The 27,774-nt window shown below is 48.5% G+C and overlaps 9 protein-coding genes across 9 annotated transcripts; 6 read left to right on the plus strand and 3 right to left on the minus strand.

The window, feature by feature from the left end:
- Window positions 1-901: 901 nt before the first annotated feature.
- Window positions 902-1,723, plus strand: PV09_04625 (uncharacterized protein; the record flags this gene model as incomplete). The annotated part of the gene is made up of 2 exons (XM_016358002.1): window positions 902-1,205; window positions 1,269-1,723. 2 exons carry the CDS (start codon window positions 902-904, stop codon window positions 1,721-1,723), a joined length of 759 nt encoding a protein of 252 aa, XP_016214204.1.
- A 2,005-nt stretch (window positions 1,724-3,728) lies between these two features.
- On the plus strand, window positions 3,729-6,434 carry PV09_04626 (uncharacterized protein; the record flags this gene model as incomplete). Its single annotated transcript, XM_016358003.1, has 8 exons — window positions 3,729-4,180; window positions 4,230-4,353; window positions 4,483-4,799; window positions 4,859-4,935; window positions 4,987-5,317; window positions 5,364-5,515; window positions 5,560-5,922; window positions 5,980-6,434. 8 exons carry the CDS (start codon window positions 3,729-3,731, stop codon window positions 6,432-6,434), a joined length of 2,271 nt encoding a protein of 756 aa, XP_016214205.1.
- Window positions 6,435-6,525: 91 nt separating this feature from the next.
- Window positions 6,526-7,895, minus strand: PV09_04627 (ribonucleoprotein-associated protein). Its single transcript, XM_016358004.1, has 3 exons — window positions 7,759-7,895; window positions 7,547-7,693; window positions 6,526-7,485 (listed from the first exon to the last, which is right to left on the minus strand). Exons 1-3 carry the CDS (start codon window positions 7,778-7,780, stop codon window positions 7,274-7,276), a joined length of 381 nt encoding a protein of 126 aa, XP_016214206.1. The 5' UTR covers window positions 7,781-7,895; the 3' UTR covers window positions 6,526-7,273.
- A 245-nt stretch (window positions 7,896-8,140) lies between these two features.
- Window positions 8,141-11,818, plus strand: PV09_04628 (uncharacterized protein). The gene has a single exon (XM_016358005.1). The coding sequence runs from the start codon at window positions 8,263-8,265 to the stop codon at window positions 11,722-11,724; it is 3,462 nt and encodes a 1,153-aa protein (XP_016214207.1). The 5' UTR covers window positions 8,141-8,262; the 3' UTR covers window positions 11,725-11,818.
- Window positions 11,819-13,819: 2,001 nt separating this feature from the next.
- PV09_04629 (uncharacterized protein) lies at window positions 13,820-15,668 on the plus strand (the record flags this gene model as incomplete). Its single annotated transcript, XM_016358006.1, has 3 exons — window positions 13,820-13,852; window positions 13,906-14,104; window positions 14,161-15,668. The coding sequence occupies 3 exons, from the start codon at window positions 13,820-13,822 to the stop codon at window positions 15,666-15,668; spliced, it is 1,740 nt and encodes a 579-aa protein (XP_016214208.1).
- A 489-nt stretch (window positions 15,669-16,157) lies between these two features.
- PV09_04630 (uncharacterized protein) lies at window positions 16,158-19,165 on the minus strand. Its single transcript, XM_016358007.1, has 2 exons — window positions 18,526-19,165; window positions 16,158-18,413 (listed from the first exon to the last, which is right to left on the minus strand). The coding sequence occupies exons 1-2, from the start codon at window positions 18,930-18,932 to the stop codon at window positions 16,658-16,660; spliced, it is 2,163 nt and encodes a 720-aa protein (XP_016214209.1). The 5' UTR covers window positions 18,933-19,165; the 3' UTR covers window positions 16,158-16,657.
- A 446-nt stretch (window positions 19,166-19,611) lies between these two features.
- Window positions 19,612-20,582, plus strand: PV09_04631 (uncharacterized protein). The gene has a single exon (XM_016358008.1). The coding sequence runs from the start codon at window positions 19,902-19,904 to the stop codon at window positions 20,460-20,462; it is 561 nt and encodes a 186-aa protein (XP_016214210.1). The 5' UTR covers window positions 19,612-19,901; the 3' UTR covers window positions 20,463-20,582.
- A 260-nt stretch (window positions 20,583-20,842) lies between these two features.
- On the minus strand, window positions 20,843-23,327 carry PV09_04632 (uncharacterized protein). The gene is made up of 2 exons (XM_016358009.1): window positions 21,508-23,327; window positions 20,843-21,451 (listed from the first exon to the last, which is right to left on the minus strand). The coding sequence occupies exons 1-2, from the start codon at window positions 23,045-23,047 to the stop codon at window positions 21,336-21,338; spliced, it is 1,656 nt and encodes a 551-aa protein (XP_016214211.1). The 5' UTR covers window positions 23,048-23,327; the 3' UTR covers window positions 20,843-21,335.
- A 40-nt stretch (window positions 23,328-23,367) lies between these two features.
- Window positions 23,368-27,438, plus strand: PV09_04633 (uncharacterized protein). The gene is made up of 12 exons (XM_016358010.1): window positions 23,368-23,508; window positions 23,562-24,295; window positions 24,348-24,471; window positions 24,527-24,547; window positions 24,755-24,981; window positions 25,501-26,087; window positions 26,214-26,239; window positions 26,297-26,309; window positions 26,364-26,397; window positions 26,447-26,589; window positions 26,675-26,732; window positions 26,859-27,438. The coding sequence occupies exons 2-12, from the start codon at window positions 23,955-23,957 to the stop codon at window positions 26,929-26,931; spliced, it is 1,647 nt and encodes a 548-aa protein (XP_016214212.1). The 5' UTR covers window positions 23,368-23,508; window positions 23,562-23,954; the 3' UTR covers window positions 26,932-27,438.
- Window positions 27,439-27,774: the final 336 nt, after the last annotated feature.

Below are 27,774 nucleotides of genomic sequence, written 5' to 3' on the forward strand. Positions count from 1 at the left end.
CGTTGCAGCGCCAAGGAACTCCTATTCTGCACCTGTCCAAAAGAACGATCTTTATCAAGCTCGCCCTGAAGTCCCATACCGTATTCATATGCGGCGAAACTTCAGCGACCGTTTCGATAGCAAGATGCTTTGTGGTCTCTTGTTACTTTCCTCCCCCTATTACTAGGACAACATTTAGTTCGAACTATCTGTTGACCTGATGACGCCGAAGGCCGTTCGAAGAGATCCCAGGATTCGGAAAAGAGAATTCAACTGAGCTTGAATAGCTCGGATTGGTTAGAACGACAGATTCTGCGTAACATCTCCAACAACGAACCTGGATCGGAAAGCGGGTCTTCGTCCTCACAAGATTGCATCCTCACGTTTTTAACCTTGGAATAGAATACGCCACCAAGCCTGAAGGATTTGCCAAGAGACGGGAGAGCGGTGGAGATCACGCCCTAGAGTGTTGCATGGCTAGGAACATTTGACTTACCTGCTTCAGTTTACATCCTTTGAAGCCAGGGATGGAAGAAATAGGACCCGATCCGAGAAATGAAGGAGTTCGACGGGTGCGACGCCTCTGGCTCTATTCTAATTAGGACTTCGACGAAAATTCTTGCACTGGACTTATCGAATCGTGGCTGCGTGTTCATACAAACAGTTTATGACTTTGATACTCTCTCAGTCTCTCTTCATTCTTTAACAAGTCAGCACGGGGCTCTGTCGCAACTGCATTGGCAGAATCCCATTACAAATAATGACCACTTCTTGTTACGTGTACCTTCTTTTAAACGTATTTATCTTTCTTAACGAAGCCCAAGCCCTCTGTTACTTCCCGGACGGAGAGACAATCGCAAACCAAGATACACCATGCTACAATGACACATTCTCTTTCTGCTGCGGGCAAGGCTTTGCCTGTATGTCGAACAGACTATGCAAGCTGACGGAATATGTACTCGACGCAGGTCCTGGACAGTCGACGTTCGTTCGAGGCAGTTGCACGGATAAAAACTGGGGGGGAAGCTGTCCCAACTTCTGCGTCACGCCGAAGAATGGAGATACGCTAAGCGGAGCGATGGGACTAGCACAGTGTGTTGGAAACAGTGTAGATCAATACTACTGTCTAGATCGGGCTGTCGACACATTCACGTTCAGCGTACACAATCCCAGTCTCGCTTCATCTATGGTGTGCACAAGCTTCAGCAACCAGGTCTATTTCCAAGGTTTGTTATGGGATTTTTCTTTTAAAAGCCCAGAGCATTGTCTAAAATGAAAGTATTGTGCAGGAACACCAACTACTGTCACTATAATCGGCGTTGCTACAACGTCGACCCCGGCGACGACGGTCGCTACAACGACATCAACCACAAATTCCTTGAGTACCACTTCAACGCAGGTGACCGCACAGATAACCTCATCGATATCATCGCCTCTAGAGACCGGTCAATCGTCATCTGGACCAAGTTTAGGCGTCGCTGTGGGAGCAGGGGTTGGTGTCCCAATGGGCATAATTGCAATCAGCGTTGTCGCCTACATTTTGTGGAAACACCGGCGATCTAAAAAGCGCGAAATGCAACACGAAACGGCTCAATTGCAACCCCCTAATCCCGACCATCTTGAGCATCATTCGAAGTACGAAGTTGAAAAGCAGCAGCATGGCCTCGTCTCATTTTCACAGCCTGTCGAGATAGGCCGGCAGTCCCCACCACATGAGCTGTCTGCGCATGATCATGATAGCTGAATCTTTGAACACTGTCTCGGGTATCATAGACCCCATCACGGACGAGACCGGATTCAAGGATATGAATTGCCTTTCTAATTACATCCTTCGCTAGTATTTCATGATGTAATGAATTGCCCTGAGTCATTTCTCGTCGCCCATCTGAGTTGTCCGCATCCAGATGAGCAAATGTCCTATGACCTTACGTTGATTTTATACATCTTAAATAGAAACCAGAAATGCCTCTCTAGAACTTCTGCGTTTGCAAATTGTGTATGAACATAATGACATATAGCAAAAAACTCACTTAATTTTGTTAGAGGAAATGCTTTGTCTGAGCGGTCCCATTCTCGGTTCACGTGGAGTTGTGCTGAGTGGTTCAGTCGCGTTGATCTCCTTTCCAACAAAAACCACCGCTGGAGTGCTCTCGAATGGCGACTGTATCGTTGCTACTCAATAGCGCTCTCGACTTGGCTCCTCTTTCCGATACTCTGCCCCGTGATCCAGCACCTTCAGTATATTTTACGCAAGCCCTGGTTATTAAAAATAATCTACAAGCCTTGGAAAACCAAGAGGCGCAACTGACAACAGGTAATAGGTATTTGGTGCTGTCATATTTACTTGGTAATAATGTCTGTACATACGACCAATGCTACAACCCTGCGAGAAAGAGTGGATAGCTTTTTAGGGGATCCTTATTCAAATGCTATGTGATCTTGCCGCTTGATAGAGAATTAAAAGGAGATGGGATCGGACCTATCTCACTTATCACAGATACGATTGTGATCTGGACGAGAAAGTGTTGTCACGTGGTACTTTGATCTCGTGAAAACAAAAAAGGGGGTTTGGAAAGACTACAATTGACGCATTTCTTAGAAGTCTTTAGATGATGGCTGTGTTCCTTCAGGTAATTAAAGTTCAGATTTAGGCTGTCTTATGATTTCATTAAACTGAAAAAGTAGCTTTCAGTTCACAATATGGTCCCCACAACCAAAAAGAAAATGTGAGGCTTGGAAGACATGCAGACCAGGAGCAGAGACCTGCGACTCACTTGCGCCAAGGCTCCTCAGTATATAATATACGCAGTACGCAAAATCCCTTAGCTCGGCCTGACTCCTTAGTCAATAGTATCCTTATTTACCTTGAATACACTGTCCGCCCATCTTCTTAACACTCTTCCCTTCACACTTCCTTGCATGCGATCTCCGAGTGAAAGCGTACTTGTTGCATTGGCTGGCAGTGATCAAAGGGCCATATATTGGTTGCCCTATGATGATGAATACAGGAAAGACCGTGGGCGGCCTCCGTTTTAGTGACAAGGCCCTATTGGCACTAGCCTTTCTCTTATCATTTCTGAGACGAGTAAACCCCTTGATCGAGGATGCGCAAGCGCATGATTTGAGAATAAAATGGATTTTTGCCTTTGAACATGATGTATAGTCGAGCTTCGAGTGTGTGAAGAGGGGTCCGAAAGAAAACCTGCAGTGAAGACTACTGCTACTGTTTTCAGCCAGTAATAAGAACCCTTGAGTTTATAAAACTTCATGCATTTCGTCGTGGGAGTTTTCTTGGTCGGAAATGCCTCCTTGGTGGCCTCATGCCCGTTGTCAGGGATCGGTCCCCGCTGCTCTTCGAAGCTGCGTATAGACATTTGGGCGAAATGTTCTTTCCGAATCTGAGAATGATCGTCTGTAACATCCCTTCTTCAAGCCTTTTTTTTTCAGGGCATGTGGTGATTTTATTTGATCGTGGAATTCGTCATGTCTTCTATACCGTATCAAGGCGTCACGGTACTTTTAGTCTCGCCTTACTTTTTTCATTTTCTTGTCAAGGCAACAAGATGGTGCTCGGGGTTTCTTGGTGAAAATAAAAAAGGAAGTACATCTTAGCCCAGCGTCTTTCGCTTTTCAGCACTTTGCAAAATCTGCGGATTTTAAAAACCGTTTGAACTCACGACGCAGAGAATGAGCTCGCAAAGTCACATTCCTTTGATAAGAATTCAAGCACAGGCACTCAATCTTCAACCATGAAGCTCCTTTGCCCATTAATTCCTAAATTCAAGTCTCATCTAGCCCTTCTCTGGGGAAAAATCACACGGTGGGTGCAAATAGACGGACTGTTAATGCTAGCAAGTCTTGGTAGTGCTATCATATTGCTCGTGAACATAGTCGGAACGGTGGTTCTCAATACGAGAGCTCGAAATTCAAACATCTTCCATGGAAATTGCAGTAAAGCTAGTTATATTGATTCTGGACTTCATGCCATCATCAACGTGTTATCTACATTGCTCTTAGCAGCTTCTAATGTCTGCATGCAATATCTCGTGTCTCCCACAAGAAAACAAGTCGACGAAGCACATGAGCGCGGCCAATACCTAGACGTCGGTACTCAAAGCCTGCGCAACCTTTGGTTGGTTTGTTGGAGGCGCAGAGCTCTATGGATTGCCCTGGCGATTTCTTCTACACCATTGCAGTTTTTGTGCGTTCAAGTTCTCTCGCTCCCAGCACGTACTGACGCTAGAAATTAGGTGGAACTCGTCCTTAGCACAAACCTTTCCACTGAGTTCCCCTGCAGTTCTGGTAGTAACGCCTGACTTTCTCAACGGAGGAACCGTCGATCCAAAGGAAACCGTTCAAACCATTGATCAAAGGGTATCGATGCCGGTGACGGGAAGGCTCCAGGTTCCACCAAACAATTTAGTTAATTCCACACTCGGGGGAATTTGGGGAAATCCAATTATGCACTTCGGACCTGGGCATGTCGATGTCACTTCTAACAAGTACATACAAGCCCAGGTAGACTATCTGGTTGGCGAATACCCAATTCGTTTAGATCCAGTGCAATGCTTGAGCCGATATGTAACGACGACCTCGAACCGGTCCGATGTGCTTATGGTGTCATCGTACGATATCGTCACCGGCTCAGATACGCGGAGATTCTCGAACAACAGCTTATTGTTTGCCTACAATCCGTACGGCTTTGACGGTCCTGGAAACTATTGGGAGTGTGGCATCTCGAACTCATTCGATTGTCGCAAACCCAAGGAATGGAAAGCTAATCCGTCAATCGCGAAAGACTGGAACATTTTTGGGTACCGGTAAGTACTTTAACCACGGTTTAACACCTAAAGATCTTTTCAATAGTGACTTGACCTAGCATTGACTACTGTTTAACCAAGGAGATCGATCTAAACAATCTTTGCAGCATTCAGTTCCTGCTCCCGATAATGATAGGTGTGTGTTGTAATTAGATTGTATCAGGTTGATTGTTAAAACTCGGAACAGTTGTCTGCGTCACTAATGCGGCCAAGTGCATGTGCATTCTAAATGTTACTCTAATGTACTTTCGACAGGGAGAGAAGCCTCTGGTCACAATAGGCGATGCTATATGTTCATTTCTGCAAGATCCTGACCTGACGACAGCTCAAATGTGTTTGGTTACAAAGAGAGAGCTTAGCGAACTCCAAACTCGTCATCGCTCTTGCGATCTTTACGCTATAGTAAGGGGGCCTCAGTCAAGCACATGGGTGCGGCCACGTGTTTCCGAATATCACTTCTCGAGAAACAGATGGTGCCAAACGGCATCTCGCTGCACTTGGATTTTCGCATTACTTAGGTACGTCTTTTTTTTGCGTTTCTTTTATGTTTGCTGATGGCATCAGCTTTGCGGTACTCACCATACTCATGTCAACTCTGTTGTTCGTCTGTTTACAGAGAGTCCAATACAATAGCGGAGCCATGAACTCATTTCTGGATTATGGTTTTGGGTCGATTCGAGCGCAAATGCAAATGAGATTGGGCGACCTTTGGAAGGGTGCGTTATGCGATATGTTTGTTTTCTTCTATTAACCTGTCAAGCGTCTTATGCGCGAGCCACGGCTTGCTACATTCTCTTCTCTAACGTGCCACAATTCATAGCATCGATCATAGACTTTCAATCCAATGCTCTGTTAACGCAGATGCATGTCAACCAAGAGTGGCAAGGCTACGGCCGGAAAAGGAAGGCTTTGAGAACTTCAGCACCAGAGGGTATGCAGCGCGGTACTTATTTTCTTTCACTTCCATGGAGATATGCAGTGCCGCAGAAGACGTTCCTCGCGGTTCTCCATTGGACACTATCTCGAAGTCTTTTCCTGGTTCCCATTGAGACCTACCACAGTGACGGCACCTTTCAATTGAGGTATGGAACTCAAGGATTCAGCGTATGGCCGATGTTAAGTTGTGAGTTTCAGTTCAACTGATTTAGATTTGCTTAAAACCTCTTCTAACGATGTTAAGCACTTATTTTGTGCTTCCTTATGTTGGCCAGTCTTATCCTTCTTGGTTTTCGTCGCTACGATGGAGGCCTGCCATTGAATGCTACATGTAGTGCCGTAATCAGTGCTGCATGTCATCAGCCAAAGGGAGAAAGAGATGCACATCTGTCTCCGGTTCTGTGGGGGGCTCTGTCCGATAACGAAATCGTTCTCGACTCTGAGGTCGCTGAGCTTTTCCCAGGCATTCGGGACTATTGCGGTGAAGTAGGCAGGACCGAAGTTGAGCGGCAAAGCGTTTCAGTAAATTCTGAGACGCAATCCATATCCGCCAGCGAGATGAATGGGGAAGATATCGAGCTGGATACGGCTGACCCGCAGAGCAGTAATGAAACTAAGAGAAAACTAACTATAAGACATTGTTGCTTTAGCAGCGCCCAAAATGTCGGACGTCCAGTTGACGGGATGCTTTGCATGTGAGCAGAGAGTCTGATCATTTGCACCCAAAATTATATTGGGGCTCGCGAGATCTGCTCGTTAAACTCAACCAGGTCACAAAGCCACTTTTACCATGGACTTCGGGACCGGAATGTCTTCGAAAATTATACTGTCGCTTAATAGAGCCAATGTTCAAACTTTCACGACTGCATACAATCAACCAGTTTCTGGAATCCACCAAACGGAGGTTTGTCATAATCGCCAATACCATAGACTCCGTAAGTTAAACTCTGGCCGTTCAAACCTAAGAGATCAATCTGCCCTGTTACAAGAATGGCTAGCATTTTAGAGAGGGTGTTCATGACAATAGCCGCAGTGCGACAGTTGATGTACGACCATCACTACCTATGTCTCAAAGGTACTCAACTGAATTCGGTCTGTAACTGGACTGCCAATAAAATCGAGTCTAGACATGAAGTGAAAAGCAAGGCGTATTTCTTTAGTGTCATTTTGAGCGACAATATGATATTGCTATGAGAGATCCCTTAGCACTGTGGCAGATACTTACGAATGATAAATGACAAGATTGTATTTGAGAAAATCTTCGCAACTCCGACTGAAATATGGCCGCAAAGTGTTGGCACACCCAAAAGTTCGCCGCGATATGGTGTCACACAACTATATGGCACCCTATCTGTTGCCCCAGATTAGCTATCGAGCTTTCAAGCAGCCACCAGTCATCCTTGATGCGTTGCGCTGTGCCTTGTTCTTCGTGATTGCATGTCGTCCGAGTTGGCGTCACAAAACGTCTAATAACCCTGAACTCGAACTATGTTCACTCGCAATGTACGTAGGCGTCTTTGGCTGATGCACACCCACTCTCACACAATAAGCCTCTCAATTTGACTCTTGATGTCTTGTATCTGATTCTTGAGAGCGCTTGCTTCGTTGGACGTGATGCTTGCGGCAATGACTGCGCGACTGACACCCGTTGCTCGTCCTAGAGCAGCCTTGCTAGGCACAAATATGTACGGCACGTTCTTGTCTTCAGCAAGAAGAGGAAGATGCAATAGAATCGCAAGCGGGGAGGTGTCTAGAAAGCAGACGGCAGACGTTAGTGCGCAGTTGACGAAGCGTTGCTGGGGTAGCACTACCTGCTGCCAAGATGATAAATTCGGCGATACCACGGTTTAGCGTCTTCGTCACCTCATTGGCACCTTTTTTAAGCTGGTGATAATGGCTTGCTTGTTGGGTCAAGTCGAGGATCTTGGTCGCGAGCTGTTCGTCGGCCAGAGGCCAGGCTGGATACGTTGTCAGCAGGATCGGTTGAATTGTATTTCGGGAATACGCGCGTGATTGCACGTACCAGCATTCTGCGAGTCCGCCATTGTTTTGCGTGGATCGATCGTTGAGAGTGCTTAAGACACTTGAATTTCTTGAAAGAAAATTTCTGTCTACACACTTTGGGCTGGTATCAGTTATTCCTCATTCGGGGTTTCAGTGCACGGGCCAAGTTTCGCCGCAAAAGTTGGCTTCGGACGCCGTCTGGGAACAATTCGAAAGTCGTCCAAGTAACGCCCTCAGATCTCGTGCAATAAGAACGCTTTGTGATTTTCACCTTGACCGTAGTACAAAGTGCAGTACATGCTTGAGAAAAACAAGTCGTGCTATATGCCGAGTGCACCGATCTTTAAGGAGCCCTCATCCCCGCCCTGAGTTAGGCTGAAGGTCCTGTCCCGCCAAAAATTTGAGGCGTCACTATAGTGCGAGCGCCCCAATTTGCAGCTCCAACAATCACCGTCGTCGGACGCTCAAAACACCAATCCTTCTCTAATGCCCAGATGCTCGGTCTCTCACGCTGCCCGACATCATGGATCCTCCTCCCTCGTCGCCCCATCCTCTGTCTTCTCCTTCACACTCGTCCTCGCCCTATCCGGAACCTCGTCCACATGCGACACTCTTCCGTCTCGGTCTCCAACCCCTCATCGTGCATTTCCACTCCCTGGGAAATGGCTATATGGATCCAAGGACACTTGACCAGTTCGATACCAAGATTCTGAAACGTATTCTCAGCGACACGGCCAAGAAGGTCGCTGTGCGCGAGCAACTGGGCAGGGATCGCGCTGTGTGGACCGACCTACGCGAGCTGTTCTTTGCCGGATCACAGTGCCTAGGGAGCATGTGCTGCACAAGTGCACCGGTTGCGCATGGAATTTCGCAAGGAGGAGCCGAGGAGGGAGATGACGGAGGGGCAGAGAGACTGGAAGATGTGGCCAGCAGTATCTTGATTGTGAAGAACTATGGTGTTCTTGTCAAGGATGTGGCAAGAATCATCACCCTCGTGGCCATTGCTCGGAATATCCTTACGATCGGTCCTTCTGCGCAAGACCTTGCCGCTGACGTCAAGGTCGAAGAAGCCATATTCGCCCTTTTAACTCTGTGTGTAAGAGTTACAGGGAGAGGCTTCGACAGCGGAGGCACGAAAGACGAGGAGAGAAAGTGGCAAGCCGTGGTAAATGATTTCAAGAGATTGCTAGCCTCATGTCTGCAGTTTCTAAACAATTTAATCGCGCAGAACGAAAGGAGGAAACTACTACTTTGGATTCAGCTGTTTGACAGCCCTCCTGAGAGTGATGGCACGGGGCCTGCCGTCGATAGAAGACTGATCGAGGGGCTTCGCGATGATCCAATTGTCAATGGATATTCCTTGGGGATCCCCAGCAACGGTATTGGAAAAGACGGCGTTCCCCACGTCATTCGTCGTTTCAAAGATGGACTTCTTGCGCACATGAATCGTCTAGAAGACCGACGAGTCGCTAGTGGACGACCTACACCTATCCAGCCGGTGCTAGACAAAGAACATCTTAGCTCATCGCCATTTTTGTTATATATCGGCAAAGTTGGCATGGATATCAAGAAGGAGCTTCAGGATGCCGGAAAGCCTGCTGGAGCTACAGAGATCGCAGCAGAATGCAAGAGAAGGTGGCAAGCTATGAGCAAGGAGGAGCAAAAGAGCTGGCACGACTATTACGCAAAACTGTTGGACAGTTATAGGGAAGAAGCAGAACCTGATACTGGTAGCTCCACCGGCGGTCGCTCTACCGAAGAAGCAGGAAAGAATCAAGCGCTGAGAGATAGCGTGGTTAGTTTGGCGCAGAGCGTGGAGCAGATCCAAAGTGACATAAGGAATCTGAGCATTGCTGCTTCTCAACGCGCACAAGGACGAGATTTGAGCCAGGAACATATCGTCGAAGAAACCAATTCGGCTTCGCTTATGATCGGCGACAGCGTCCAGCTAAGCCTCCCACACTCATCAAGTCCAGATGCAGCACCTGCGACTGAGAGTGACTATAGTGTCACTTACTCAGCACACTATGGCGCGACGATTTTGCAACAAGGCAAGGAAGACCTTCTTCGAAGACTTGAACCAGATCACATACGACTGTCACGTTCACAACGCGCGAGAACGCGATCGCCTCCTCCAACCCTTTCCTCTCAAGCTGATGTCGACGGTAACCACGGTTCGGACAGCCAAAATGTCCCTGAACCACCAGACGCGCCTCTTACTCTTGCTTCAGATGATGAAAGAGACGGCCTAAGTGAGGATGAAGATAGTGAGTATGACGACCCCGTGCCTGGCGATGATGGCCGAGGTCTACTTACAGACGTGCCTCTTATTCTTGGGCCAACGGAGATCGAGGTTCTCCCCATGATTATCCAATCCGGCATCGTACCTCCTGGTCCCTCGCAGCCAGGATACGGCTCTACACCTGAGGAAAATGCTGCTCTCCGTTCTATGCACACATTGCGCTGCCATCTTCTCCTGGCACAGGATAACGGGCGCAATCTCCTTCGCGAGCTGCTCATTTTCGTGGCAGCCTGGGACCTGAGAGAAGAAGAACTATACTTCCAGCTCATGACCCAGATTATTGAGGCTGTGCTAATAAATGGGCTCCTGCCGTTCAGTTATCATGCGTTTAGAGAGAGCAAAGATGTCATATCGCCTGCGCAGGCAGTCATCATGAAATTACTTACTCATATTTTTCGGCGAAGGCAGGCTGAGACGGCTAAGAAGGGTTTGGCTATTTTCCCGCGCAACACGTCATCTCCGGAGCAGAAAGATGGGGAGAATGCATCTCCATCACCGGCGTCGGAATCAGCTGCAGAAAAGAGAGAGCAAAGCTACCCGCATCGGGTGGATGTCCACATGGTGTCTTTTCTCTTAACCGAATTTCGACGGCATATCATTCCACAGACATGTGCTCTCATCTTTTTGCAGGGCCAGATTCGGGCTGGCTTAGTATCTCCAGAGGAATTTCCACTCAATTTGTGGGACATGGAGCGAATGTACGAGGGTATATACCAGTATCTGGAATTTTTCGCCATACTGACGGAACACGAACGATGGAAGGAAATGATGGCTGATTGGGAAATCACGTCCGAGCTTATAACTCTTCTAGAAGAGCTTGAAGCCGCAATTCCAAGGGCGACGGCGAGGAACATGGAGAGCAGGAGAGGACGAGCAAATATGGAGCAAGCTCCTTTGGCTGCGACGGATGGACAGCCTCGAGTTGCTGTAGAGCGTCCATACGATCCTCATAGTGAGATTCAACCACAGGAATTTCCTACGTCCGAGCAACACATCCAAGGAACGAACGGCCCGCCGCCCCCACCACCACCACCCCTTGAAGATGAACCTTCAGATTTCGAATGGCGCAATCTGAAGAAATTGGCAGTGCTCGTACTGTCGTCCCTAGTGTGGAAGTCTCGCAAGGTGCAAGAGCAGCTTGGCGCTGCAGGGCCTCTTGCTGGCAGTAGCAGCGTCAGTAGCCAGAGCCATAGGCTGAAGGGAAGAGGAATTCGAGCTTTACTCAATTGCTGCAAAGTCGATGACTACAATCCTTATATACGAGAACATGCTATAATGGCATTGCGATTCGCTCTTGAGGGCAATGAAGAAAACCAGGACATCGTGAGAGGGTTGGAGAGGATGGCTGATGACGAAGGTTCTTCAACGCTAAGTTCTGGAGGTACAGCCACGTTGTCACAGCGGCCTCGGAAACAAGACATCTCACCTCCTGGTCAAAGCGGTCCTTCTGGTTCTTCGACGAGCACTAGCTCTATCCCTGGAAACGCCCCTGACCGAACAACTATTACGACGGCAAGCGGCATGAAAGTCGAAGTGCCAAAAGAAGTGCTGGACCTGAATGGCTATGAGACATTTGTGGATTCAAGAGGGCAGGTGCAGCTGAAAAAGAGAGATCACAGCCAGAGAAGGGGCAAGGCGACTGCATCGGCCAATGCAGAATTTGGAGAAGACGACTTTATGTAGAAGATAAAATAGCCACCTGATGGAAAGGGCGTATAACAACAGTCCAGTGGCACGCTCCAAGCTCATATAATAGTTGTTCTCAACACTTTCTGCCATCTAACAGAACTTCATGACCGGCGAGTAGTCCGGGCCTGTTCTTTCCCAACGCGTTTGTCTTTTCCAGCCCCAGCACCTTTCCTTTGGCACGCGAATGGTCCCCTTTACATGTTCTTATGCTGTTCCAGCCCAGATCGTGTGAGAAGCAATGATGCTACATCAATTTTGTGATCACCCGCCTTGCCAAAGATTCCGAAGATGCATCTTCAAGGACGCCAAGTTGAGAACATAGGCATCCATCTCGGCTGCATCGCTAATGCCCATCGAGTGGTTCGCACAGCTCCAAGGTTGCACCCTAAGTTAGGTGCTGAAATTTCGTCTCTCTGAATCGAACATCAAGTCGTCATTCAGCCATTAGCTGTAGCTTTTAACTTTAATCCAGCTGTTCCCTTACCACGATCTTGGAAAAGCCATTTTAGCAAGCGGTAATCAATCATGCGCTAGCAATCATCTCCTCGCTCCATCACTCAGCACAAAGCCTTACACGGCTCCTTTCGTCTTTGAAAGAGCTCCGCGGCTTTTTTGAATCAAGACATGCCACGACTTCACACGCAGATTCAGACAAAGTGCAAAGCGGCTTTTACGAGCGGGGCTGACGTTATACAGTCCATTCTAAAACTTGGCGGTCGATGTGAGGCCAAGGAATCTATTTTCGTTATGCAGCCTGAAGGCTCGGCGCATCTTTGTTTACCAAAACCCATGCCAGACTGTAGGAATGCTCAATTGGCGTGCCACAATGGAAATAGCTACGATTAGCTCCTAGCTCTTCAGTTCGGCGTGATGAAATCGTAGTGAAATTCGCAAAACAAATGAACGACCGAGATATTGTATTCCTACATGGCGGTTGCCACTAAAGTCACCATGGCTGATGTAGAACTATCGCATGTCGTGATTGAAAAGCAGTCTGAAAATGCGCACGCTCGCTGCTTGCAATGACCTGAACCATCAGTCTGTCTGACCAGCCTACTGGTGACTGATAATATAATATGTTCTGGAATCACTGCCACTTCACAGCAAAGGAACGTGGAAGCTGGCGCTACGAGTGTGATATCATGTTGATAATCGTTTAAGCCAGCTTCGGCGCCGAAAGCCCGAACGTGTGGCCGAAAGCTCAGGATATCCTTTAGCTGACGGGGACCTGCGAAAGGCCACTGGCGTGTCTATCCTCAATAGAGTTTCGTAAAGCCCAAACTTTGTGTTACCATGGGATGATTATCCTTTTTGCAGCGGCTCTCCTTCGCCTTGTCCCCAACTGCGCACGGCAGTTGTCGACGTGGAGTTGCGCGGGACCCCAGCATTGCCCAAAAGTAAATCTCACAACGCTGTTCAGGACGCCTCACGAAGCGATAATCCGAGACCGAGTTTGGTGTGCACCCAAGCTTCTTGGCCGACTTGTGATCGAATATCGAACTTGTCACGGGCTCGATTACCTGCTCAGCTGGGTTAGCCCCGTTGCCGTGGTCGGCTTCGCAACGGACTTTGAGGACAGACGCAGAATTTACATCTTGCACTTCCTGTCATATTCTCTACATACTGGAGTAATCGCTGCCTGTCAATTTGACATTTTCGTATCTCCGTTCGCGCCCAACGAGGTCATCGGATTGCTATGGATCCAGAATTCCACAAGAGCAAACCGGATGGTAGCTGAGAATGACCTTTTGGAATAAGCTTCCTGCGCCCAGAACGTCTCAATGATGTACAAGAGCGTGAGATATTATTAGCACACGTGCCACAGTTCGTCACCTGTGATAACCCAAAGGGTGCGCCGATACATGGAGATTCAAGCTTGCTGAGCAGGGCTGGCGGCTCGGTGCGACGTCTATCTCAAGCCTGTTCATCGGCCCCAGAACTCCGGCCTGAGTAGAATGAACATAATGTCGGTTTCTTCATTCCTCTTCTGTACAGATTTTTGTCCTAGTCTTGTGCTCTTTCATGCCTTTCATTCTATGCACCATTTTCACCTGCTGGTCCATCTGGCTTTTGACGAGTGCCAAAAACAATGGCAAGCCAAAGACAAGGCCAAACGGCAGCCGTTAGTACAACGAAGACACACCTCAATTGTTTGATATCCTAACAACCTGCCAGGGAATTCTTGACCAGCAGGTAGGGCCGCCGTACTTACCTGCTGTGTGGCTTTATGGAGCAACTCCTACCATAGTCCCGGATGTAATCGTATGTTCACTGTTCTTGCTCGCATATCTGGCCGCCGCCATCATCCACAAGGTTGTATTCCTCAAGAACAAATTCAAAGGACAGAAGTTCGTCATGTCTGCCATGGCATTTGGTGTGTCGTTTCAAAAAAACACCTCTTGAGTGCTTTTGAGAACTGATGAGGATCAGGCTTCTGCTTCGTGAGGCTCATCACATTCTCTACTCGTATAGCGTGGGGCGTTCTACCTGCTAATGCTAGCCTTGCCCTTGTGAGCAACATTTTCCTAAACGCTGGAATCCCAATCCTTTACATTATCAATCTGGTGTTCGTTCATCGAATTACAAGAGCCCAACACCCACGATTCGGATGGCATCGCTCCCTCTCGATTCTGGGAAGGGTCACCATTGCTTTGATAATATTGACATTAGTCTTGCTTATCTACTCGGGCATTCAAGCCTCAATGACTCGCGACGATACAATCCAACAGAAGCTCCGTATCATTCAGCTTTACGGTGCAACCTTCAACACCGCAATCGCTGTTGTGCCTCTCTTGATGCTCTTCATTGGTGTCATTATTCCCAAGCGGGTGAGAACGGAGAAGTTTGGTGTTGGACGTTTTCGCGTCAAGGTAGCAGTGCTGTTAGTTTCTTCGTCATTACTAACAATTCGAACGGCCTACGCCACGACTATTGCATACTTCGCTCCAGTTCCGCTTTCAGAGCCTATGCCATGGTACTATTCGAAAGCCGTATTCTATCCCCTGCAGCTGGTTACAGAGCTCATAGTGGTGTATGTTTTCATCTTTGTCCGTATCAACAAGATATTTTACACGCCAGATGGGCTTCCACGTGGCTCATATATCGACTTAACAAAGAGTGTGGGCCAGCTCGCAAATAAACCACTCCCGTATGCAGAGCGCAATTTTGAAACAGCCACAACGCTTCGTCCCTACGGAGAAGAGGAGCTGCTACAGAACCAGGACGCCCTGGCAGAAACTCTGCACTACTCTAGCACTTCTCTCCTGCTAGATAACCAAAGTGGAAAATGGAAGCTCGATCGTTCAAGTGCAGCTGATCTCTATTCACCGGCCTTACACCACGAGAGTGAAGATCCGAGCAGAAGAATGAGCAGTGCCAGCAACTATTATTATGCACCTATGAGCGACGAATCAGGCCAGCCGCGTGGCTATCGTTTACCCACCACGTGGAGCAAAGCGCGGTACTATGGAGGAAAGGAGCAAAGAGATGGCGGGAAGACGGGCAGCGCTGACAATGATGATAGCAACATCGAGCTGGAAATGAACAGGGAGCACGACTCTATGTACAAAGCCAGGCTTCCCAAGAACATTGGTCATAAAATACCGTCTTCTGCGGGAAGTCAGATGCGTCAAATCCACACCAACCGAAGTATACCCGCAGAGCTGGAAAGACTAAGTCAAGTAAGCATGGGAAGCACGTTCCAGGAGCGTGTTGACCAAGTCATGAGGGACTGCTGCCGGGCACCACAAACCGGTGTCAATGAGGCTCGTCCTCGTCGACCACGAACGCTATCTCATCCACGAAGGCCCTCTAGACTACGATTTTCGTCTTCGCCGATATCTCCCATACCATCTATCACGCATCCGAAGCCGCCACCCGCAGTCAGCCAACCGCAAGGATCGCCGAGCTTTGAAGGCGTGAGGTTTCATAGAGTTTGAGCTTATTCACCACGGATTTGGGCATCCACAAGTTACCATTAGAGCGGCGTTTGGAATGATGAGGTTCGCACCGAACCTGACGAGGGAAAGCATGACAGCATGGAGGAAGATTACATTCAACCCGTGAGCATATACTTGCGGTAACTTTGTCCCTCATCCCTAACCTTCCGTATCCTCACAAAGTTATCTTGAAAGAGCTGGAAGCCGAGTGCTCTGACCGCTGTGAGACCCTTGGGGTCGGCCGACGAAATGTTCTTGTTGCATTTACCGGTCCTTCATTCGGTTCAGACCAATTACAAAAGCTTGAAGAGAGCATCCCCTGTCTGACGAACCACGTACTGTATGTATTGAATAGATCGAAATTGGGAAGCGTCTCGAAGCCACGTTTTTGCATTGCATCAGATCAAGTGGGAGTTTTCGTACGAATCTTTGACATGCCTCTTTTCGATAGCATATCTAAGAATAGCTTTTGGGGATTGCACTTGTTCACCTCAACGTTCATGGTATATACCTACATTTCCATTTGCATTTTATACATAAAGACTTTCCAATTCGCAGAAACGCTCCATGCAGTGCACCAAAACAGATTGTGCCAGAAGTAGATTTGGCAAAGCCAGCAGTTACTATGATTCATCCAAGTTATGCAAGGTCAACTATGATACAAGTATGCTCAGTCATCAAACGTGCTCGTAGCCAAGGGAAAACGAAAATGATAATGAAAGTGTGTCGATACAAGGATGATCGCGGGTCCGTATGAGAAAAATGATTTCCATCCCAAGAAATTTTGTTGTGTACTGGCCGGGGTATCCAAAATGTGAGTCCTGTATCTCCCTCCACGTAAACCCTTATGTCAAGTAAATCAAATATGCTTGGTGTATGCGTCCAGATAAGAATTCGTGACGTCATGAGCAAGGCTGTGGACAGCTTTGCTGAGGGCTTGTTTGCTTTAAAAGACAGTGTTTTATGCTCAATATCCAATCGTTTACATATTAAACCTTTGCGCCGGCTCTGCCTTCTATGTATGGCAGAGCATTCAGCCAGATTTGGAAAGGTTGGTCAGGTCCTTCCTGGTATGCTACGAGAAGCGTGCTTCGACTACCATTCATGCCGCCTTTTCGCAGGCATTCGAGGCTGGCTTTGCTCATCTGACTGAGCGTATCATGACTTCTCATCCCTGGTTGGGTTGACGAGAGCGTTGGGGTACTTATAGCGGAAGGCAATGACGCATTGCTGCGTTTAGATAGAGGGCTGAGCAGACGTGATATTCGTGACTTCATGGAGGATGACGGCGTGGCAGCCGATCCAGGCTGAACCAAATCCCCTGGGGTTAATGGCAAAGGCTTGGAGGAGATTGTGCTGTTCGTAGCACGCTTTTGGTTCTGAATGCGCGGCAGAGGGCCAATTTCTTCTGGTACTTCATCTAGCTCGATGATTCGCTTCTCCTCTGGCGTGATTGCACGAAGCGTGCTGCCGTCCGACGAAAATCCACTACCTCCAGAGCGCTTGCGACCAATCGCCGCCATGTCTGGCTTTTCGGGCAGCGGCGGCGGTTGTTCTTTCTTCGTGCTAAATATCGATTTCCGAGATTTAATTGATTCGTTTCTCGATCGTGATGTAGTTGGACGCTCGACGATCGTGCTCAGTTGCCTGGCATGCTCAGTTCGAATACCTGAAATTCGCTTGTTCGACACCGGACGATGCAGGTTTCCCTTCTTGATACCCTTCGCTCTCACGGGTTCGCTCATGGCACGGGTCGGAGGAGAAGCGTATGGAGGACTGTCCGAACGATTGGAAACCGTGTTGATGCTTGGCATGCTATGAGAGGTCGAAAGTTGAGGATTCGGTCCTTGAGAACGCGACCTCGATTCGTTAGATGCCGATACAGACGTCGCTTCCCATGGAGGTGATAGAGAGGGCAAATCTGTCATGCTCTTGCTCGTGCCATTAGTGCTAAGTGTAGGACTTCCAGCACTTGGGAGTCCTATTGCTCTCCTGATGTCCGCGATAGTGTTGGCGTCGAAGCCCGCGAGGCGACCCTCCGTGTAGGCACGTGCCTCTAGAATAGACATCGTTTGCGTTGCATTCACGATATCTTGCCACGCACGACCAATCGCGTCTTCCGTGGATAACGGAATTGGCGGAGATGAGTGACGATTCGGAAGATTAAAGCTTTGTTCTCTCGAGTTTAGCGTTGAGAGCACAGGCGAAGCCTGTGGCATAGGTCCTGGGTTTTGAACAGATTGGACACTGCTAATGGAATTGGTTCGACTTCTGCCGTCATGCGAGGATGCTCGAGATGCAGTACTGTTACGTCGCGGAGGCCGAGTATAGATTTCGTTGTATGTACTCCCTTCCATGCTTCCACCGTACGTGAGAAGCATGCGACCGTTTGAGGCGCTATATCGACGACTGCCGTTACGGCGCCAGTCATTCGCTTGGTCTTTCGGCGACGAACCTCGATAACAAATGACCGACGTATCTTGCGAAAGAATTGGGGCCGACTGCCGTCGTCGAGCATGCTCCTCGCGCTTCGCTCGTCTTGCCACATGCTCAAAATACTTGCGAAGAACAGTCTCAAATTCGAGCTTCTCGACGTGATTCTCCAATGGCTTCTGGCTTTTATTATCATGGCCCGGTTTATCGGCTTTCTCGTATACAGTGTGACGTTTCTGTGATAGACGTAGGATCATGTCAAGCTCGGGATCTGGAATGGCATTCTCTTTTTGCATATCAAGGGTGGTCATGCTATTGAGGGTTGTCAAGATTAGCCCGTGTCAAAATACACAACCGTATGAGAAGCAGCATTGGGGTCATGTTGAGTAGAAGTAGCGACAAAACATAGTTGCAGCAAACTTACTATACTGCGTTAGCCAGCGCCAAAGAAAGAATTCGCTGATGGTCCCAGAACTCTTCCTGTAATTCACGGACTTGTTTACGTTTCGAAGTTGCCTTGCTGCCGCCAATGAAGCAGCCAGCGTCTGTGGACATATCAAGGAAACTCATGAAGCGAGTTAGGGCGTGACATGAGGCAATGAATCTCTCTAGGTTGTTCCGTAGGGAGAACGCATCTTGGGCCAGTGTAGAGTACGGGTACTGGGCGTAAGACTTGTGAATCGTCTCTAGATTGGTAATGGCCCAGTGGCATGCCACGATCGAGTCGGAGAAGGGCTCAAGGTAGTCCGAATGCTCCTGGAGTTGCTCCAAAGTGGTGTAAGTGTCCTTGAAAAGCGAGTCGATCGCACTCGCGATGGACGGCTCATCCATCTTTGCTGGACTAGAGCATGATAGTCGACGAAGATTGCACGAGGGCGATATACAAGGATATGAACGAAGTCGTGAAGGAAACGCCAGGGATAACACAAGATATCTCAGCTTAGGGTAAGTCTGAAATCGACAGCCACATTTAGGAATGCACGTTCCTGGGCTTGTTGGCGAGCGAAAGAGGACCTTGAGGTCGGGAGTTCTGCAGCCATGACAGCCACCGCGGACGAGCTTAGACGAGGCGTCACGCAAGTTTTATTGACTATGACGCCGATCTGATGCCGATTTATGTAGTTTAGCGGTCCACGGCGGGTCCGTCCTGTCAAATTCCCACGTGGTAAGGTGATTTTCATACTTGACGTTCGCCACAGAGCCTGTGTTTTACAAGATTGCAGCGAGCCCACGGCAATTCGACGTGATGATTTCCTTCGATGGTGTGGCCATGTAATTTGCGGGGACCAGTCCATGCGCGTCTTAGTCTTAAAACGACGAGGCGAGCAGACAAAAATGGCTCGACACGGAAGACTGGGCTTGCAGAAGAGAGCGCCTCCACCAACCACACAGACTTTGTGCGCCAATGATCTTGAGCCACAAACAGTTTCTTTCCGGGGTGATGACGACGTGTCTTTAACCGCACGGCACAGCATAGCGCGGCGGGAAGGAGAACAGACTGCATATCATCTGTGCCTCTTAGCTTGTGTTTCTGCACAACAAATTGTGGTTTATATCATCACGATACCGCCTGAGCAGGGTCGAATTGTCTGCCCCTCGGCGGACGGTAGCCCTTTGTCGCTCAGCCCAGATCGAGTTTGACCAAGTGGTGCCCAGGCCATTCAAATCTCATCTCTCCTAATCACGAACGTCAGAGAATAATTTCCGACGCTCGATCGTCAGTTCCTTCTTTCACTCTCCACTAGCCGAGCCAGGTCTGGCCCTGCCACCGTATTTCTATTGCACTTCGGCTGTCGAATCATGTCCAGTGTGAAATACGCAAAGTATCCAACGCAGCAATACCCAGCTGAAGAATTCGTCGAATCGTGTGGCGCGGTTCCATTCGACCTGTCGAAGCGACAGGTATACCTCGTCCATTATATCGCCAAAAATGAATGGCTTCTGGCCAAAGGCCGACGAGACTGCGGAGAAAGCCGCAAAGACGCCGCTCTTCGTGAGGTGCAAGAAGAGACTGGCCTGCGATGTCGCCTGCTTCCAGTGCGGATGGCAACGCGTGCGCCAGCGCCCGGACTGAGTGCCAATGCGAAAGACGAGGCTCGAGTCTATGACGGTATCGTTGAGCCATTCATGTACACCTTGCGCACTCTTCCCGCCGGAGAAGGCGTGAAATTGATATTCTGGTACATTGCTGCCGTGGACGACGACAACCCACGTGGCAATGACGGTGAAGCAAACTACAAGGTCACTGCTTTTGACTACGACGAAGCTTTGAACACGCTGACATACGAGAACGACCGTGCTATTGTACGTCGCGCCATTGAGCTGGTCGAACAAACACCGAGTGTCACACATTCGAGATAGCGCCTCCTGCGTTGACTCAGTAAATGAGTCCGTCTCCGCTTCGATCGAAACCACCGTCACAGTAGTCTTGATCATGATTTCGCTGTTTCATAGACACACTATGCAATAAAGGATTACACCATAATGTTACTTCTGTTTCTGACCCCGTAAACCGATCTCGTTCAACTCTGGCCTGAACAGTCACGTGATCTTGATTCGCTTCAAATGGATGTTTGAGCTACCCACTTATGCAGCTTATCTCTTCTGTAGTGTAAAGCGTGCTCTTTGACTACGATGCGAGCCTCTTCTTCTTTTTTTCTAAGTGCTCATTCGAATCCTACAGATCCAAAGCTACAAGCAAGGAAAATCTTTCAGGTATCTCATAGAGAGATATCAAATCGATGTTTGATAGTGGCGAGGAAGGCCAGATATTTGGTTTGACAAAGGTAATGCCGATAATTGAAGCATTCGTCGTTTTCATCTCTGAAGGATCAAGTTCCAAACAGCAAAGACGAAGCAGAATCTTGATGCAGAAAGTCTCGTCGCGTCTTCATGTATCGTTGGAACGAAAGAAATGTAACTACATACGGCCATCTTCCCCGTTCGCTTTCAGTCATGGCGATCATTTTCATCTGAAGAGAGGTGCACTAATTCGATTCGTGATAATGCAGTATGATGTTTTAAAAGAGTGACTGAAAAGCTGGCCAACCCACGCTTGAACAGAAACGCATTGGGTTGTGCAAAGATGCGATCACGCAATGTCTAGGTCATATGAATCTCGGTCAGACGACTGTATCATGCCCTCATCTTGAACTTGGCCCCGTTCATCGTTTTCGTTATTTTGTTCACGTGCGTCCTTCATGTCATCTATTCCTCAATGGATTTGACTGCGGCTTAAGCCTTGAGTGCTTGTGCCACCAGCTCTGCCACAGCCAACATCTTCTCTTCTTGCAAGCGTCTACCTACAACTTGCAAACTCGTATGGGCGCCGTCGTAAATCTCCGGGTCATCTAATTGGCTTGGTCAATTCATCAAGCTATTGTTGCTTTACTAATGAGAAACTCACAGCTTTCGAAGCATATCCTGTCCTCTTCATTTTTTGGGGTATATGATTCGTCTCGTACATCAACGGTTTTGTCCACGTTCAAAACAGGAAAAACCACACTTGTATAATCAAGCAGATTTACCCAGAGGGAATAGCCGTAGTAAGCATACATCTTTGGACGTGCCGCTGGAAATGGGGCGAGAGGCGAGATAACTGCATCAACTGGACGACCGGTGCTTGTCTGCATCACCGTAGAATTCCAGTAGTCCATGTGACTCTTCTTCAACTGGCGATGCCGAACGTTATTTGCAGCAATCATGCTGCCGGTGAACTGTTCCCTTGGCTCACTGGAAAATGCAGCCGCCAACTGCTCCGCCATGGGTTCTCCACTGAGCCTAAATGCCTCGATGAGATCAAGCCCACCGTCGTAGAACCAGGTTTTGAATATGCAGTCGATAATATCTTTGTGAGAAGGTGGTGTCCAGGCGATAACCTCATGGCCTGCCTTCTTCAGAGCGGCCACGGTGGTGTCGATGGCTCTTCTGACGGGTGGCGTGATGCCAACAATGCCATCTTCATAAAAAACGCCGAAACATAACTTTTCCTCCAGCTTCAATTGCTCTGGACGCCACGGTATCTCATGTACTAGCGGATCCTGGAGCCATGGTTTTGTGGAGAGTATAGATTCTACTATGAGCTTTAAGCCGCCGACAGAAGTACCAAGCGGTCCGACTACGGAGAGAACGGAATTCTGACCATCCATACTGTTCGCCATTCCCTCGTATGGCAGTCGTCCAGTCGATGGTCTCAAACCATACAGCCCATTAAAACCGGCAGGAATTCGGATGCTGCCTCCAATATCCGTACCTAGTCCAACGGGGCTACCACGAGCACCGATCAGAGCACCTTCTCCGCCTGAACTGCCCCCGGCCGAAAGAAAGCGGTTCTTAGGATTCATGGTGTATCCGATGATGTTGTTAACCGTCTCACCGCACATCAATGTGTGCGGGACAGCAGTCTTCACGTACAGTATCGCGCCTAGCGACCGAAGCTCCTGGACCATGACGCTCTCGTACGTCTTATACCTTGAATCGTTGGGCCTTCCTTCGAAAGTCCCTATCCACCCAACATATCCCATGGAGGTTTCGACATCCTTAACGTGAAATTGATCCTTTAGACTGACACAGAGTCCGTGAAGAGGACCCAATGTCTTTCCCTGAGCGTACATGGCATCGAGTGCTTCCGCGTCCTTGATTGCGGCATCAAAGAAGATCTCATGGAGGCAATTTGTCAGCTGATGCGCAAGCGCCGCTCGATGGCAGAACGCTTTCGTGATCTCGACCGCGCTCCAGGTGCCTGATTTAGCTTTCCCAACTATCCCTACGGCATCAGTGTTTGTGATTTCCACTTCCTTCGGCGACAGAAACTGCTCGATGTAACCGCCCGTCACGTCTTTCACCTGCTCCACAGTCGGAATAGACTGAAGCTTCCATTCAGCAGGTATGGCTTTGAGTATGCTCTCACGCTTTTCCTCAGCGACGGTTTTCCAGTCTTTAGCCATGACTGCCTAGTGTTCAGATCTTCAAGCACGATAAAACCAAACTTCTGAAAGTATGAAGAGTTGATCCAAAGTGATAACAAACCGATACGAAGCTGCGGTTATCTCTCATCATTGACAGGCATGTTCATTGGCCAAAGCCAGGGGCATGAGGCGGTCGGACGATTTCCGCACCTGTACTGAGATTCCCATCACAGGTGCAAGGATGCTGACTCTACCCTACCTATCGATGACGATATAATGCCAGAAAGGCAACATATCGGTTCGAAGAGAATTGGCATTCACGAGGCTTATTCTTATTTACGATAAATTTCGTCCTGAAAGCCCACGCTTATTGAATTCACTCAACGATACGCACCCGTACGTGGAAGTTGCGTAATGCACCGTGCCGAGTTGCCGAGATATCTCCGATGTCGCCGAATATGTATTGATGGAGATTTGTAAGACGGTCCTGCGTTACGATTGTAAGCCACGAAAGAGAACAAATGAATGCAAAACGCTCAGCATGGCAATCTAGGGTCTAGAGGATCTTTTGACGAACCACTCATTTGGTGAAGAATGCGGATGTTGTATTATTGCCGTCCTAACCCCGCCGTCGCGCTATCGGAACGCAGCATCTGGCCTAGTCAGGCATGGCCAAAAAGCTGGGTCGGTCGATGACTTCAGAAAATTTGCATAGAATATTCGACAGGGTCATCTATTTCAGTTCTTCTTTTTACAGATGTTTTAATTTATTTAGATCTTTTTGACCCTAGAAGATGAAACAAGACAAATAAGAATATCCTCAATGTTGTCATTGCCTGCCGGCTATTTATCTCATCAGCTAGACTCATACAGGCTTTCGCGGAAAGATTAATTCACGCATTCTAGACTCCTAAGTAGACAAGCAGAGGGAAACGAAGAGGATACAATGGCGGTAGTGTCCGAGAAAGACGTAGAAAAAGGTGAAGCTGGAGTCGTTGATCAGTCCTGTGCTACTCCAAGCTTTGAACCCATTCAGACTCGCGACCATCCTTTGTTATCAAAGGCTCAGACCCGGCAATCTGCTCGGTCCCAAAGATCGCATGGAGGTGAAGACGGCTACAGCTGTCGCAGAGACAGCGAAGAGATCCAGATTGCAGACGTGAGCGGGGACGACAAACAATTCGAGGTGAAGTGGGATGGTGACAACGACCCCATGAATCCTAGGTCACGAAGTAAATTCCGAAAATGGATTGTGGTTCTCATCATGGCCGGATCGGCGCTTTGTGTGTATGTGAATCAGGACTCACCTCGTAGTTGCAGGACGCTGAACTGAATGCAGAACGTGCGCGTCGGCTTTGTACACGCTCACGTACGGGCAGCTAACCAAGGAATTCCATGTGTCACGACTGGTTGCAACTCTTGGTCTATCGTTATTCGTCGCCGGTCTGGGTACAGGCCCGATGGTAAGTAGCGTGACGAGATGCCACTGAATACCGAGACGCTAATCTAGACGAATAGTTTTTAGGTCCGCTTAGTGAGGTATGGTTGTATTTGGTTTCTTATCGCATAGTATATCCCGGCTTTCCCAGTGTTCGTCGAGTCGTCAGAAGGTTGATCTTCCATCCTGTATGAGCAAGGGATAGCTAGCTTGACGAGTGTGGAGAGGGCTTTTAGCTCTAAGAAGAGCACTACATCTCCATTACGAAACACCCCTTACTATTGACGCAGCTGACTTCTTGATCTCAGTTTTACGGACGCAGGCCCATTTTCATATGGTCATACCTCCTTTACGTCATCTGGCTGATCCCCAGCGCTGTGGCGAAGAACATTGAGACCATGCTCATCGCTCGATTCTTCGACGGTTTGGCCGGTAGTGCATTCCTGTCAGTTGCGGGCGGAACTGTCGGTGATCTGTTCGCAAAAAACGAATTGAGTCTGCCTATGATGGTCTACACAGCATCTCCTTTCATCGGGTAAGTTTGTTTATTTCAGAATTCACCGCTGCCGATCGTCTTGATCTTGTCCTCTAGACTGGGTCTTCTCCCGAAAAAGAATATGGACTTTCCCATCTTATGGATGTGGCATCTGCAGTCAGAATGCAATCAGTTTTTGGCTGGGTGCGAAGTATGGAGTATGCAATGCAGCTTCCCGTCTTGCTTGGCAAAGCGCAGATCTGTGCGTTCCTAGTTGGAAGGATGGATGTTCTGCCGTCTAGCGCACAACACATTATCGCGGATCTTTCAAGGGTGAAGATATCGTGGACTCATTGGGAAAAGAAATTGCTACGTCCAGTTGCTTGAATTTTCGTCTCAGACTCTCCAAAGAGTCGAGAATGAAACGGCTCCTAAACGTCACCCACCAGTCCGCACGAAAATGTGCACATATTGAATCACCCGTCTCACTCCTGCATGACAAGAAAACCAGCCAATGAAGCTCTTCGTTCTTCGATTATCGATTTAAATGAGACTTCTCAAGCTAATTCGACGGCGCAGACCAGAAGTTGGCCCATTACTAGGTGGCTTCATTAATCAGTATGCCAACTGGCGTTGGTCCTTCTACGTGCTGATCATCTGGGCTGGCATACAGTGGCTACTAATTCTGACCTTGGTGCCTGAGACTTACCATCCCGTGCTGCTTCGGCGCAAGGCAATCAAACTCCGCGCTTCCACAGGTGAGCCACGGTATCGCGCACCAATCGAGATGCTTGACCGCAGCATTGCCATGACCGTGGCGACAAGCTGCTACCGTCCCTTCCAGCTGTTGTTCTTGGAACCAATGTGCTTTCTGATTTGCCTTCTAAGTGCGCTTCTGTTGGGAATCCTGTACTTGTTCTTCGGAGCGTTTCCACTCGTATTCCAGCACAACCACGGCTTTCAACTCTGGCAGCTGGGGCTGTGCTTTTTGGGACTATTCATAGGAATGATGACTGGGATCGCGACGGATGTGTTTTGGAAGAGAAATTATGCCAGGCTAGTGCGCAACTACTCCCAAGAGACGGGAGTCGAGAACAACTCGGAGCCGGAGTTCAGACTGCCATCCACAATTGTGGGCGCATGGGTTGTCCCGGCTGCTTTGTTTGGTAAGCACTTTGTTCATCTTTGCCCCCTTTCTTGGTCGTCCTTCGAAGAAGATGCACCCTGGGTGTTATCTTCGCGATAACGGTGACAAAAAAAAAAGATTGTTGCGATCACTAACACAACAGAAGGCTTCGCGTGGACTACTTATCCCTCTGTAAGTAGAACGTAGCACATATTACTATGGGCAATGGTTAACTTCTGCTCATTTTAGGTGCACTGGATAGGTACGTGGCAAATCGGGGAATCACGGTCGTATCAAAGCTGACGCAGTTTTCCAGTACCGATAGTTTTCTCAGGTATATTTGGAATGGGGTAAGTAAGGCATTGTAAACAGGAAGATAGCTGCTAACATACCTCATAGGGTCATATTTGTGTACAGCGGTGCCTTTACATTCCTGGTGGACTGCTACCCTGTGTACGCCGCGTCGGCATTGGCCGCAAACTCTTTCGCACGAAGCTATTTCGCGGCTGCATTCCCCCTCTTCGGTGTGCAGATGTACAATAGTAAGTTATTCCAGACCAGCTACCTCTAGACGTCGATATGCACTTCGAGACAAAAATGCTCTGTTGCTAACCAAATGGCATGTAGAACTTGGCTACCAGTGGGCCACTAGTCTTTTGGCATTCTTAGCGTTAGCGCTTGCACCGTAAGTTTCGATTTCCTTATTTTTGTCCCATCTTTAACTGCTTGCCCTTACCCGTCTCTTAAATACCCGAAAGATGCTTGCATGCCAGCAGATATATTTTGATGGCTAACGTTGGTATCACATTAGATTCCCATACTTGTTCTTCAAGTATGGGAAAAGACTCAGACGTCACAGTCGGTTTGCGATCACTGCGCTCTGAATGTGCTTCTGGTGTTGTATCATATTGCGCCTTGCTGCATCAGATTCAAGTCAGTGGGAGCGGTTTTGCATTGTGTTCATTTTGAGTCTTTTTTTTCTGCACTCAAGCAGAATTGGCTGTTACCAAGCATTGACGAAATGTTGGAATGTACTCGGAATATTGTACTTGCGCTGTACATGAGATAGAAAGTGAAGTCACGTGTGGTGCATCTTGATTGATATCTAAGAGCTGCCGAGCCGGGAACCGAGTCGCGGAAGGAATGTTCATTCACATGAGAGCCATCAGGGGAAGGACCGCTTCTTACCTCGTGCGCAATAAGGACATACCACATGGAGACTCTCATCCAATTCCAAGGATGTCATTTAGCAAACAATTACACAAACCCAAATATAGATACCGCAAGTGCGGCCCAAGTTGGGTGAAACCATATTTGGCGCCCAGGTTACACCGCCTCGCTTTCATAGAAACCACTTTACGCAGTGCAAGAGTTACCTCGATGCCGGGTCAATTTCACTTCTCCTTATGTGCGTGCGTGTGTGCGTGCGTGTGCCCGCTTGTGTTCAATGCGCTTTGCGAGGAAAAGAGTGGAAATACTCCGTTGTCTCCTTTCCGCCGGATTCGCACGCTCCTGGGCTGGCATGACGTAGCACGCACATGTGGATGCTCTAAAAGTGAAAGAAGAATTTGGACCTTGGTTATTCCAGCGAGAGAATGCGGACGTAAAGCACTCTCTCCTCTCTATACCACGCTTGCGGCTAGCAAGAATCGCACAACCGTGTGCATGTCGAAGTGAAACGAGGACTCCACACTTGGAGACGAGAATTTTGTGGAGAGGCGGAGAGA

This window comes from Verruconis gallopava (assembly GCF_000836295.1).
Source record: "Verruconis gallopava strain CBS 43764 unplaced genomic scaffold supercont1.13, whole genome shotgun sequence".
NCBI lineage: Eukaryota > Fungi > Ascomycota > Dothideomycetes > Venturiales > Sympoventuriaceae > Verruconis > Verruconis gallopava.